The sequence below is a fragment of the Monodelphis domestica genome, chromosome 5 (assembly GCF_027887165.1).
Source record: "Monodelphis domestica isolate mMonDom1 chromosome 5, mMonDom1.pri, whole genome shotgun sequence".
Lineage (NCBI taxonomy): Eukaryota > Metazoa > Chordata > Mammalia > Didelphimorphia > Didelphidae > Monodelphis > Monodelphis domestica.
The window spans coordinates 84,461,301-84,476,414 of NC_077231.1; the positions used below are offsets into that span (position 1 = coordinate 84,461,301).

At 36.1% G+C, this 15,114-nt stretch overlaps 1 protein-coding gene across 4 annotated transcripts in view; it reads right to left on the bottom strand.

Annotated features, from left to right (window-relative positions):
- The window catches only part of ANKS1B (ankyrin repeat and sterile alpha motif domain containing 1B), a 1,427,494-nt gene that overhangs the window by 1,270,835 nt on the left and 141,545 nt on the right, over nt 1-15,114 (bottom strand). For 3 of the 4 annotated variants that reach the window (XM_056798687.1, XM_056798685.1, XM_056798686.1), the window contains exon 2: nt 7,928-8,008. The exons of the other annotated variant lie outside the window; for it this stretch is intronic. In XM_056798687.1, the coding sequence (XP_056654665.1) occupies nt 7,928-8,008 (81 nt within the window). The remainder of the gene's footprint in view (nt 1-7,927; nt 8,009-15,114) is intronic. 4 annotated transcript variants of the gene reach the window in all.

Sequence of the window (15,114 nt, forward strand, 5' to 3'; positions counted from 1 at the left end):
GGAAGATGTGCTGATTTTAAAACTGTACCTGTGGATCTAGTCAGCACTGCTGGATTTATGCCCCAAAGAGATATAAGAAAAAAAACTAGTTTTGCATTTTGTGGTGGCAAAAAATTGGAAAATGAGGGGATGCCCTTCTATTGGAGAATGGCTGAACAAATTGTGGTATATGTTGGTGATGGAATACTATTGTGCTCAAAGGAATGACAAACTGGAGGAATTCCATGGAGACTGGAACAACCTCCAGGATGTGATGCAGAGTAAAAGGAGCAGAACAAGGAGAATACCTGTACACCAGTACACAGACTGATACACCAGTACACAGACTGATACACTGTGATACAATCGAACATAATGGACGTCTCTGCTAGTAGCAACCCAGGACATTTCTGAGGGACTTATGAGAAAGATGCTATCCACATCCAGAGGAAGAACTGTGGAAGCAGAAACACTGAAGAAAAACAATTGCTTGATTACATGGGTCGATGGGGATATGATTGGGGATGGAGACTCTAAATAAATACCGTAGTACAAACATCATCAACATGGAAATAGGTCATGACCAAGGACGCATGTAAAACCCAGTGGAATTACAGGAATGGGAGGGGGAGGAGAGGGGAAAATATGATTCTTATAACTAAGGGGGAAAGTTCTAAATTGACTAATTAAATAATTTATTTAAAAAATAAATAAAACTGTACCTGTGGGGGCAGCTAGGTGGCTCTGTGGAAAAGAGTCAGGCTTGGAGACAGAAAGTCTTGAGTTCAAATTTAGCCTCAGATACTTCCTAGCTGTGTGACCCTGGGCAAGTCATTTGACTCCCATTGCCTAGCCCCTTACCACTCTTCTTCCTTGGAACTGATACTCAGTATTGATTCTAAGACAGAAGATAAGGGTTTAAAAAACTATATTTGTGACTAGGATGTGGATGGTGAAGGTAAGCATCATTCTCAGGGAGTTGTGTATCAGTGTAGAAATGAATGGGAGAATGCAGAGAGCATGAGACTGGGAATTAGCACATCTTCCAGTTGTAGTTCCTACTAATCATTCATGTCAATGCTATGCCACTTGTTATCCAGGCTCCACCTCCACTCCATATAAAAGATAAAATTTTCCTACAGCCTCTTCCTCTTGTGACTACTTTCCTTGACCTGTACTTTTAAAAAATCCTTACCTTCCATCTTGGAATACAATAACTGATGTGTAAGTAGAATGACAATTTGTTCATTTTACTTCCATTTTATGTATATTTTTCAGGTATTATATTAGTAACAAATATACCTTTTCACAAATAATTCATTACAGATGTCTCTAGCTTATTGAAAACATAATTTGGTATGCTACTTAATAAAACTTAATAAATAATTCTAGGGAGGTAATAATCAAAATTGATTACTTGAAAATTGCTATTGCCCAAAATAACTTAACACCACAAAGGTCCATTTTATTTTGCAACAAATGATAAGCAGAACAATACTCTAAATAAATATCTTGTATTGTTTTATCTCCCCAAATTATATTTAGTGATAATCCAAAGTTTTCCCAGGATTTTGTTTTTTTAATGCATCAAGCCATCTTCCTTATTTCATCATGCATGATATGGAGGTGAGCTAGGGTTCTCAAAGCAAGTCCTAACAACATAGAAAGGTTCTGGGTACAGGCACAGCAAAGGGATATGTATCTATTTTCTGAGGAATACTCCAGCTACATGTAGAATAGCTTCATCCAGTAAGCTAACTGCAGGATGATTCATTTTTTTCAGTCACACAACTCATGAAGACACACAGGGATTATCCATGGTGTGGAAGTAAAATCTTAGATACCCAAATGTAAAAACCAGGCATTCTAAGATTCTAGATGTCTTGTGTCTACATTTGTGTCCACATTTTTTCATATGGAATGGTGAATAGTGGGCTGGCCTCAAAGTCAGGAAGATTTGAATTGAAGTTCCATCTTTCACACTTAAAGGTTGCATGACCATGGATGAGTCTCTTAACTTCTCAGTGTTCTGGGCAACTCTTTAAATTGCAGAGAAAATACACTGGGGTAAAGGGAATTTCCTCACCTGGGAGTACATACAAAAATAATAAATTCACAGTTTCACTCCCTAACTCTATTTAGACCCAAGAAGGCTAAAGCTGTATAGGGCTCTGAGTCCAACCCTTTCATTTTTTAAAGAACTTGATGAACTCTTAAGATACCTTCCATCTCTAAGCTTTGATTTATGATCTCAACCCTCCTTTTGCAAATGATAAAACTGAGTCCTAGAGTAATAAAAGAACCTGCCTGGGGTCATATTTAAATTTGCCTTCATTTCCTGATGATTATGAATACACTTCAGACCAAAAATGGAACCCATTTGTAACATATTATAGACTCTGTGAAATTCTAGCCTTTTGATTGCTCAAATTCAATTGTAAGGTGTTCTGTAATTAAATTGACAGTGTTAAGGGTCCTCATTTTCCTCCACTCATCCACCCTTAGAGCTTTTCAGGGAGCAATGAAATAATAGCATTTCCTTTCATGAGTAGCAGGATGGGCAAAGGTATAAAAACTTTCAGGCTTGACCAAGGGGCTTCCTCATTTTCTTGAAGATTATGCTTCCCTTTAATGGAAATATCATTTGGGAAAATTTCCCAATAAAGTCAAAGACTTTGAGTCAATATATTCTTTGATCTAACTAATGTTACTTTAGATAATTTATCTTCCCTCAAGGCATTCAAGGTTAAAGGATTTTCTCCCCAAGGTAGTCCTAATTAGTCAGCATCCATTGTCTGAAAAGAATAGAGGTTTTTACAAGAAATGTAGTTTCCACATTACAAAAAAGAGCAGAGAACACAAATCTATACAAAGAAAGCACTCTTTGCCTGCTGCAAAGGAAAAAAAAACTGGGATAGGACAAATAAATAACAAGACCTTTTAGCTATCTAGAACCAAGAAATCATTGGAATCAATTATTTTACATAAAGATAATGACAACTAGAGAAGAGGGACACTAAGAATGTATTCTCTAAAGGCAAATACTAACGAAAGAAGTGATAAAAAAGTATTTCCAAGTTTTCAGATAATGAATGTTATAGGTATTCTGATTAAATTGCTGAGTATTGTACTCTAAAGAGAGTACAATAAACATGGAGCTCAAGAATTTAAGGCCTGACACTCCTCCAAAAGCAAAGACAAATTATGATGGAAATGGTAAAAGGATAGGATTAAACACAAAAAGGTAAGTACTGAGTAAAGTAAAAAAAGAGAAAAATATAAAATAATTAGTAACATTTCAAATAGGACTAAAAGATTTTAATTTAAGCCAAATGGCTTTTTTTCAACAAGAAGCAAAGAGATCTGGTTATAATCAAGTTATAGATGATTTATACTACTTATTTAGAAGTGCTTTTGTTTACTTCTTATTCAATTTAAAATCTTTGAGTTCTCTTTTTATATCATTACTTAATAGATATTGTCTTACTTTCCCATAATTGACTTCCTGGTGAGTTCAGGCTTTCTTTTAAACCAATAAAAAGACCTTTCCCTACAATCTGTAGCTAGTGATTTTTCTTAATGGCCCTGGAAATTATCAAAACAATTATTCAAAAAGGATCAAATTCTCTCTACTAGAGTCAGAGCATAATAAGCTAATGACTCCAGGTGTGAATACATTGGACAGCTCCCATGACAAGAAACCATAGGGTTCAACAGAAATCTTAAAGCACTAGATTAAAGAAAAACATTAACCTGCAAACATGGGAATTTAGGTTAGCTGTTAAGTAGAACTTTTCCTGTCCAAAGCAAAAGCATGAACAATATGACTTCTTAATAATTTTTCCCAGTCCTGGGATTCCATGAATCCAAATCTGTATTAACAGCATAAAGCAGATGGCTACAATGGAAAAGAATAATGGAGATGAGTTTCTGTGTTGAATGCCAAGGCTTGCTTCAGGGAGGAAAAATGTAATATAGTCAATTATCAATTCTCTCTGTTAGATGAAAGTAGGAAATATAAAGATGATGCAAAAATCATTCCCGTTTGGCCTTGAAATTTATTTTTTCAGCACACTTTCCATTTTAATAATTTCCTCCATGAGCCCCTATGAAAACTGGCATGTTCTCACATAATAATAAAAGTTCTTAAAACTGAAAGAAGTTGATTTGTGTAGCGCTTTAATTTTGCAAAGTGTCTTAGAGACATTATCTCATTTGAGCATTACTATAAATGCCATAAAGTAGGTGGTGTTTTATCACTCCCATTTTATAGATGAGAAACTACTAATATAAGATCGAAGACCAGAAGCTGACACAGAAAAACCAGCCTCAGGTTAATTTTTAAACACTGAATTAACTCATAAAGTAGATAATCCATGTATGAAAGGTCTATAATGCTATAAATAAAAACTATTTAAAATCAATATGAAATAATAGCTACTTACTAAATGATACATATGAACAAGAACAAAATAAAGATCAACTGGGACCTTAAAGATAATGTTGTGCAACCTCCTTCCCCATTTTACAGCTGGGGAACCTGAGACCCAAATGGAGTTAGGTATCTTCCCCAAGGTCAATTTGTTAACTACTGGCAGAGCTGGAATCAGGACCTAAGTCTCCAATATTCATTCTAGTCCACCACAATGTCATTATATGAATAAAAAATAAATTGTGCTAGAAAATATTTTTAAGAAACATGAAATTATCAAGAGAAAGGGGAAATTACATAATATATATTGCAAATAATCTTTTTCATTGTCCTAAAATTGATTTAAGTTGTTATCATTATAAACATTGCCAACATCAACTGAAAATTATTTTAAAAGGCAAGAGGAGCATAATGGAAACAGTAGGCTCAGAACAAAGAGAAATTTGGTCCAAACCTCAGTGCTAACATTTACTACCTATGTGACTTTGGAGAAGTCACTTTATACCTCTAGGGCTTAGTTTCTTCACCTGTATTGCAGAGATGATAATACTTGCATATCTGACTTGCATATCTAATCAGTCATTCGCTACTTGATTTTTTTCTGATCTTGAGGTCAGAAGATCAGAGTTGAAATTCTGCTTCTGACACATAATTTCTACAGAGCCTGGCAAGTCATATAAATTCTCAATGCCCTGTGTAACTCTTAAGATTATAAACCTTGGCATTGGTTTTTGTTGTTCGGTCATGTCAGTTATTGCCAACTTTTTGTGACTCCATTCAGAGTCTAAGATTGGCTAAGATATTTACTATTGACTAAGATAATAGAATGATTTGCCATGTGCTCCTCTAGCTCATCATACAGATAAGGGAACTTAGCCTAACAGGGGTTAAGTGACTTTCCCAGGGTCACATAACTTGGGCATTGGTAGAAGGAATTTACATTTTAGGAATTCCCTGTATTGAGGAAATCACAAGACTGAGGAAAGTGATTCTTATGCCCAGAAATGCAGTTACTATTTTTCTTTACCTCCCCAAGTTTGCACCAGGACGTGTAAGAATCAACATTTACTCTTATTTACTATCTTCATTTTGACAAAAGCGAAACAAGAGGGTGTTAAATCTTTGTCATATAAAACTTAAAGGGGAAAGTGTTTGTGTTAATATGAAAAAGAATGTCAAAGATCAAATAGGTGGGGTGGAGCTATTCTATTGATTTGTTCCATCCCAGAAAGAAATCAGTTATCTTGATTCCATCCAAAAGGCATCATAAAGAGGACTCCATGGAATTAGAAGGATTAAACTTTTCAGTCCCGTCTGATTTGGCTTCCTTCCCATAGGGCCAGGCACAAACAAGAAATGAAACAAAACTCTGCTCAGAAAAAAATCAAGTAGCGAATGACTGATTAGGCAGGAGGAATAGTAAAGGGAATTATATAACATAATTTTTCCCCTCTGAAAGGATGAAAATGACTGGCAAAATAGTTAGCTGAAAATTAGGCATATATGTACAAAATATGAAAAAGCAACAAAATACAAAAAAAAAAAACCCTAATAATAGAGTATCAAGATTTGAGGAGGGAGGTATAGCTAAGTTCACACTCAGTGGATATAGTGCCAGGTCAGGAGGACTTGGGTTCAAATTGAGCCTCAGATACTGCCTAGCTGTATGACCCTGGGCAAGTCACTTAACCCTTTTCCTCTTCTGTCTTAGAGTTGTTGCTAAGACAGGATGTAAGGGTTTTATTTTTAGATTAAAGGAGGAGGTATGTATACCTGCATGGCATAGGAGACCAAGGAATGGTCACACAAGTCAAGAAAACTCAACTTTTATTCTTGCTTCTCACACATTTAATCTATTTAATAAGAAGTAAATCACAACCTGTTGGCCCCAAACAGCAAAGATTATGTTGTATATGAGCTCCTGATCAGCATCAGATAAGGGCACTTCTATATTAGCAGGGCTCCACATGGATTAAATTGCATTTTAATTATTGCCTCATTGCATAGAGCACAGCTGATCAGCTAGCTGGATAATATAAGGAAAACAATCTTTGGGTGCCCAAAGTAAACTTCGTCCTTCCTATGTAAGTTCAAAGACCACAATGGAAAGTGGCCCTAATGCCTGGTGGGTTCATATTTCAAGAAATCAATGGCACTTCAGTGGGGAATAACCAACCTTAACCATGTCTACATAATAAGAGTGGAAGGTTGCTGAGAAGTTGAGAAATCTAGGTTAATACATTGGCATCAATCCGGCAAAATAAATGTCCTCCACTCACCATTTCTAGTAATCTAGAAGAAATCCACAACAGCCTAGCTCAGCAGGCTGTTGAGACAAGTCCTTGGAAAAATCAGAACATAGAACGATTGATGAAAACCTGGAAGGAAACTGTGAGGTCATCAAGTTTAACCCCCTAGTTTTACAAATGAAGAAAATGAGACACAGATATCAAGTCATTTGCTGGTGTTCAAAGAGTTGTAAGTTTCTAAGACAAGAATGAAAACCAAGTCTTTTTGACTTTAAGACCAATAACACACTGCTGTTGAAGGCATGCATGAATTAAAGATTGATGCACTTTACATCCTAGGGCTGTGAGTACAGAATCTTGGTTATCCTGCTGAGTTTTTGCTCTGAGATGGGAAATGGTGGGTGGCAGCAAAGAAATCAGTGTCCAAACAAGAAAAAAAATTTAGTGGACATAGAAAATTGTCATACTGTCTATTAAAGAGAATTCCACAATTTGTCACTTTTTAAAAAAAGAATAAAAGGGTTAAAAGTGAAAGATTTCATAGGATTATGGATTTCTAACTAGAATGGACTCTACAGTTCATCTCGTGCAACTCCCTTGTTTTATAGATGAGGAAAGCAAGATAGCACAGTGAATGGAGTCTAGACCTGCAGTTGGAAAGGCCTGGGTTCAAATCTTGCATCAGAAGCTTCCTACTAGTGTCGCCATGGGCATATCACTCAACCCCAATTGCCTAGCCACTACCATGCTTCAGTCTTAGAGTCAATTTATTGTCTAGTACTTAGTTAGCTGATATTGACTCTAAGACAGAGGGGGTGAGGGTTTTTTAAATGCATTATACAAGGTTATACATCTAGTAAGTGGCAAACTCAGGTCTTTATAACCCTAAATCCAATACACATACCTGTACACACAGCCTATTGTGGCAGGATTTTACATTTTTTCTACTCTGTTAATCTCTGAAAGCAGCTACTTATTTCCTGTCTCCCCCTGCTCAAGAGGATGATGGTCAACACCCTTAAAGCAGCCTTTCCTTCTTTGTATTTGGCAGTCACCCCTCTGAAGGGGGTTCAGGAACACTCCTTTTGCTTCCAAAGGGTTAATGTAGTTTCCTAACAGCCTTTCCAAATGCACTATCCCCAGCATGGTGACCACAGGCCTCACGGGACAGATGTCCCCTTTCATCCATCCACCCTGAGGGAGTCAACTTCATTATCTGTAACTAAATACATGAAGACCAGTTGCAGTCTAAATAAGCGGCACTTACTTATGTCCATTTAAAGCTGCATGGTGCAAAGCAGTGTAACCCGAACTGTCTGTGCAGTTCACATTGGGACCTCGCCAGATGCTGCGAACAAAGCAGAGGGGCAGAGTTAGCCAGTGAGCAGGACCATCCGCCGCGCGCATGGACAACATCAGAAATCAACAACCCAGAAGAAGCCAGTGATCCCCAATAGCCAGCGGTGCGATGCATATGGAAATGCCGGCCATGTGGAAGATGATTGACATACATTTCTAATGGCTCATCTTAGAGCAACACTCCACTTCACTGAAGGGTAGGGGATGTCTTAGGGAAACTCTGAGATAACAAAGACTTAGTACAGTGCTGGGTAACACAGTCAGTGCTTAATAAATGCTTGTTGTCTAGAGAAGATAGAAGCATTAACATGCATCACAGGAACTTGTTGATGACTTTCTACCATGATAATCTATGTAAAGTGTTCTGCAAAACATCAAGTGCCACATAAATGTCAGCTGTTTTTTTTAATCTTTTTTAGAAACATTTAGCATCCTGCTACCTCATTCAGTAAATTAGAGTGAGTGCTTCCCTTTTCAAGTCACCAGATGAGAAGCACAGTAACATATACATCAGTTATAAAGCATCCCAGAATCATCACGAGAATCTGGCCCTTCTCAGGGTTCCAAGGCCACTGAAGACTCCCAGGTACATCTCTTATATTGCACGTGGCATAGTACACATATCCACTTCCTGCAAACACTATAGGAAAGCTCCAACAACTTTCTAAATAATATTGATTGTACTCAGACAATCACAGAATTTCTTATCCCCGCTATCCCCTATCTGGAAAGAATCTAGTGTCCGTCTTATCCAACCCATAATCAAAAAAGAATACCCTCTACAGCACATTTTGTAATTGGTCATCTCATTTTTTATTTAAGACCTGCAATTGGAGGGGGGAGTTTGAGTCCCAAAACACTTCAACCTTGTTTCTCATTATTCCAGTCCCAGTAGTTGGCATTCAACTCAAACTGCTGTCTCCATAATTACAAGTCATTACTTTTTTATCCAATGATTTCTTAATTGACAAACAGGATGATCTTCCAGGCTTCATCATTCTCAAATTATCTTTTGCATTTGATATCGTTGACCACTTTTTCTTCCTACATATTCTAATCAATTACAGTGGCTTCCTATTGCCTATATGATCAAATATAAATATCAGTATTTAGTTTTCAGATTCTACACAACCTGACCCCAATCTCTCTTTCCAACCTTACTGTTTATTTGTATTATATTCATATTCTGTGACCCAGTCAGACTGGCCTTCTGGTGGTACCTCACACAATACCCCATGTCCTGTCTGTGTCTTTCCCCATATTCAGGATGTACTCCCTCCTCATCTCTGCCTCGGAGTCCCTCTCTTCCTTTAAGAAGCAGCTCAAGTACCAACTTCTACTCAAAGCCATTCCTGATCCTCCCAGAATGGTAGTACTCTCCCTCTCTAACATAGTTAATTACTTTGTATAGATTTCTCTCCCTTTAAATGTACTTATTTTCTGATCCATTAAAACAAAAATTCTTTGTGTTTTGGGATTATTTTGTTTTTTTTCTGTTTTTATTATGAAATCACAGTTTAGTTATTAAGAGCATAGTAGGTGCTTGAATAAAGCCTCCCGGCCAGCGAGAAGCTTTATGGTAGGAAAATAGAAACAGGATAGAAGTTTTTGAATCCCGCGAAGGGTGTGAAAGAGCTGACCTTTGAGATATGAATAATGAGTCAGTAATCAATTATCATTAATATTCGGGAGCCACAGCCATGCTCCGACCACTGGACATTACTTTTAAGGCTATTCCCATCCAGTGATCCCAATTCAACACTGCACTGGTCAGAGGATAATACTAGCTCAGTAGGGAGAGAGATTAGAGAATGAAAGAATTAGACAATGCTAGGTATTAGCATAGGAAATGAGAGAGAGACACAGAGAGAGAGAACTGACCGAAGGGCCAGGCCTCAGGAAAGAAAAAGAGGAGAGAGAAAGGGGAGAAGTTGGTCTTTAGGGCAAACCTGTCTATGTCCTCAAAGTGGGTGGAGCTGGCTGCTTCCCTTCCTTTTATTCTCTTTGATATGCAAATGAACTCAATACATATTGATAAGTTAACATGATGCCTCAATACATATAGATGAGTTACATAGTGTATTGCCATTGGATAATAGCAAATTATGACAAGGTGAAGGTGGGGTTATTATCCTCAGGTGAGTGAGACAAAGGGAAGCAAGGTTTCCCGCCCTAACTTCAGCCACGCTGGGAATAGAGTTCATTGCCATGCGCAGAATGGCCATGTGCTCACTCACAATCCTTGTCTCTCCACAATACCTATGGGCTGGACTGCTACATTAACTAATACATGTAGACTAACTGGGAACTATGTTCCCTGCCAGTACTTCCCATCACCTCAGAGACTTAGGTTGTTTTGTGAACTGAACCCTAAGGGTCTAGTGGATTTTCCATTTGCTGTGAAGCCAAACATTGTTATGTTCTGTCTACACTAATTAAAATGGAAACTCCTTAAAAGAAGGGGCTAATTTTTTTTATTTGTACCTCTAGCACTTAGCACATATTACTTAATATTTCTCCATTACATATTTATAGCTCTCATTATTAAAATGTTTTCCTTATGTAACTCACCTTTTGAAGCTCCACACTCCCACTATACTGAAATCAAACCCAATTTGCACCTTTGCAGTTTTCACTCATTATCCCCATATACATATATACACATACATATTATGTATAGACATATATATCAAATAATTTCTTCTTAGGCAGAGGCGTTCATTATAGCTGACTGAGTTCTGCACTCTGGTACCATACAAAAGTAACCCCTCTTCCACATGACAGTCTTTTAGGTACTTGAAAGAACCATAATGCCTCATCAACCTCCTGAGTTTTCTCTTTTCCAGCTTAAAGATCCCTGGTTTTTATTATTTCCTACAGAGCTTGTACAATTGTACAAATGCATTGTCTTTATTTTTTAAACCCTTGTGTTCCATCTTAGAATTAACTCTATACATAGGTTCCAAGAGAAGCAGTAAGGACTAGGCAATTGGGATTAAGTGACTTACCCACAATTATACACTTATCAAGTGTCTGAGGTCAAATTTGAACCCAGGACTTCCATCTCTAGACCTAGATCTCTTTTTTTTCTTATTTTCTTTAGAATATTTTGCATGGTTACGTGATTCATGCCCCCTCCCTTGTTCCCCTCTTCCCAGTTTCATCAGGTTATACATGTGTGATTGTTCAAAACCTATTTCCATGTTATTTATATTTGTAATAGAGTGATCTTTTAACATCAAAATTCTAATCATATCCCCATGGAACTTCAGCATTTCTGTTCTTACAGTTCTTTCTCTGGATGTGGATAGATCTTTTTTCTCATAAGTTCCTCTGAATTATCCTGGATCATTGCATTGCTGCTAGTAGAAAAGTCTATTACATTCAATTGTGCCACCATGTATCAGTCTATGTGTACAGTGTTCTCCTGGTTTTGCTCCTTTCATTTTGCATCAATTCCTGGGGGTCTTTCCAGTTCACATGGAATTCCTCCAGTTCATTATTTCTTTTAGCACAATAATATTCCATCACCATCAGATACCATGATTTATCCAGCTACTCCCCAATCAATGGATACCCCTTCATCTTCCAATTTTTTGCTACCACAAAGAGTGTGGCTATAAATATTTTTATAAGAGTCTTTTTCTTTACTATCTTTTTGGCGTACAAACCCAGCAGTGGTATGGCTGGGTCAAAGAGTAGACATTATTTTAAAGACCTTTGCTTATAGTTCCAAATTGCCCTCCAGAATGATTGGACCAATTCACAACTCCACTGGCAGTGTATTAGTGTCCCAATTTCACCACATCCCCTCTGATATTTATCACTTTTGTTTGCTGCCATATTGGTCAGACTACTAGGTATAAGCTAGTACCTCAGAGTTGTTTTAATTTGCATTTCTCTAATTAGGAGAGATTTAGAACACCTTTTCATGTGCTTATTGATAGTTTTGATTTCATCATGTGAAAACTGCCTATTCATGTCCCTTGACCATTTGTCATTTGGGGAATGGCTTTTTGTAAATTCTACTTAGTCCCTTATATATTTGGGAAATTAAACCTTTGTCATATCGTTTTGTTATAAAAATGTTCTCCCAGTTTGTTGTTTTCCATCTAATTTTGGTTGCATTGGTTTTATTTGTACAAAAAAATCTTAATTTGATATAGTCAAAGTCATTCATTTCATAGTTTGCAATGTATATCTCTTGCTTGGTCTTAAATTCCTTCCTTTCCCACAGATCTGACAGAGATACTATTCTATGTTCACCTAATTTATTTATGATTTCGCCCTTTATATACTTAAGACATTTACCCCCATCCTTTACATTGTTTTAATTATGTCTCTTAATATCCTTGATCTTTTATTCTTCTAGATGGACTTTGTTATGATTTTTTCTAATTCTATAAAAAAGTTTTTTTTGGTAGTTTGATAGGTATGGCACTGAATAAATAGATTAATTTGAGTAGGATTGTCATTTTTATTATATTAGCTCATCCTACCCAGGAGCAATTAATAGTTTTCTAATTATTTAGATCTAGTTTTAATTGTGTGGAGAGTGTTTTGTAGTTGTGTTCATATAATTCCTGTGTTTGTCGTGGCAGATAGATTCCTAAATATTTTATATTGTCTAGAGTGATTTTAAATGGAGTTTCTCTTTCTAACTCCTGCTGCTGAGTTTTGCTGGAAATATACAGAAATACTAATGATTTATGTGGGTTTATCTTATACCCTGCAACTCTGCTAGTTATTAATTATTTCCACTAGCCTTTTAGTTGGTTTTCTGGGGTTCCTTAAGTAGACCATCATATCATCTGCAAAGAGTAGTAGTTTAGTCTCCTCACTGCCTACTTTAATCTGTTCAATTTCTTTTTCTTCTCTAATTGCTACTGCTAGCATTTCTATTACAATATTAAATAATAAAGGTGATAATGGGCATCCTTGCTTCACTCCTAATCTTGTTGGGAAGGCTTCTAACTTGTTCCCATTGCAGATAATACTTGCTGATGATTTTAAATATATACTGTTTATTATTTTGAGGAAAGACCCTTCTATTCCTATACTTTCTAGTGTTTCCAATAGGAATAGGTGTTGTATTTTGTCAAAGGCTTTTCCTGCATCTATTGAGGTAATCATATGATTTTTGTTGGTTTGCTTGTTGATGTAGTCAATTCTGTGGATGGTTTTTCTAATATTGAACCATCCTTGCATTCCTGATATAAATCCCACCTGATTATAGTGAATAACCCTTGTGATGACTTGCTGGAGTTTTTTTTGCTAGTATCCTGTTTAAGATTTTTGCATCTATATTCATTAGAGAGATTGGTCTGTAGTTTTCTTTCTCTGTTTTTGGTCTGTCTGGTTTTGGAATCAGTACCATGTTTGTGTCATAAAAGGAATTTGGTAAAACTCCTTCTTTGTTTATTTTGTCAAATAATTTGTGTAGAATTTGGATTAGTTGTTCTTTAAGTGTTTGATAGAATTTACTTGTGAATCCATCAGGCCCTGGGAATTTTCTTAGGAAGTTCCTTGATGGCTTGTTCAATTTTTTTTTCTGATATGGGATTATTTAAGTATTCTATTTCCTCTTTTGTTAATCTAGGCAATTTATCCTAGCTCTCTTTCCACTGAGTCACCTAGCTGCCCCCTAAATGCATTATCTTTAGTCTCTAAAATTGAAGGATCCAATTTCAGATTCCAGGAAGCTAAAGGTTAACAAATGCTTTACCATATTAATCCAATACAACAAGTATTTATAAAACATCTACTATGTGCAAAGTATTGTTCTAGGCACTAGCAATGCAAAGGCAAAATAAGGAGTCCCTGCCTCAATGGAGCTTACATCCTATAGGTAAAGTGAACATAAGCTAAAATTGGCAAAGGAAATGCCTGTTTTATTTTTTTATTTCCTATTTTTATTTATTTTTATTTTATTTTATTTATTTCCTATTGGTAGATTAGGGATATCAGTCAAGGATCGTACCTACATAAAGGTTAATGCTTATAAATCATTAATCACTTAGTAGATTATTGAGACAACATGGGGAATTCACATGCATGCACATGTATGTGCATACATATATGCAAACTAGGACCAAAATTAGAGTCATGTCTTGTTTCTTTCCCAGACTTACTAGATAAACTTGAACAAAATATTAAACATCTCCCATTGATTCCTTATTTAAACATTAAGAGACATCTTCCACATTTAGACTTCTGATCTATGTTAATTTCTATCTTTAATCTAGTGAACTGTCCTATATAAGATATTTTATTTAAATTTTTATTACATTAAGACTCACAGTTAACTCCCTTTCTCTCTTACTTCTGCCCATTAGAGAAGGCATCATTTGACTATATATAAAAATGTGTGTGTGTGGTGTGTGTGTGTGTGTGTGAGAGAGAGAGAGAGAGAGAGAGAGAGAGAGAGAGAGAGAGAGAGAGAGAGAGAGAGAGAGAATGCAAAACTATGTCTTACTTATTCTTATTTATTGGTTCTTTCTCTGGAGATAGATATGCACAATTCATTCTTTAAATATTTCTGTTGGTATATATAATGTTCCTTTGATTCTGTTCATTTCAATCTTCATAATTTCCTGTGAGTTTTTCCATGTTTTTCCAAAATTAACCTGCTTATTATTTCTTATAGCACAGTAGTATTCCATCACAATCATATGTCAAAATTGCCATTCTCCAATTGATGAACCATCCCTTAAATTTCCAATTTTTTGCCACCACAAAGAAAGCAGCTGTAAAATTGTACATATAGGTTCTTTTCCTTTTATCCTGATCACCTTAGAAAACAAACTCAATATTGATATTGCTGGGCCACAATTTTACACAATTTTATAACTTCTTGGGCATAATTCCAGATTGCTCTCCAAAATGGGTCGACTATTTCAGAGTTCTACAAAAAGGATATTAGTGTCCCTATTTTTCCACAACTCCTCCAACATTTGTCATTTTGCTCTTTTATTATTTGAGTCAATCTGATGTGTGAGATACCTCAGAGTTGTTTTGTTTCTCTAATCAAAAATGATTGAGCATTTTTCGTAATAACAGTTTTGATTTCTCCATTTAAAAACTGTCTGTTAATAT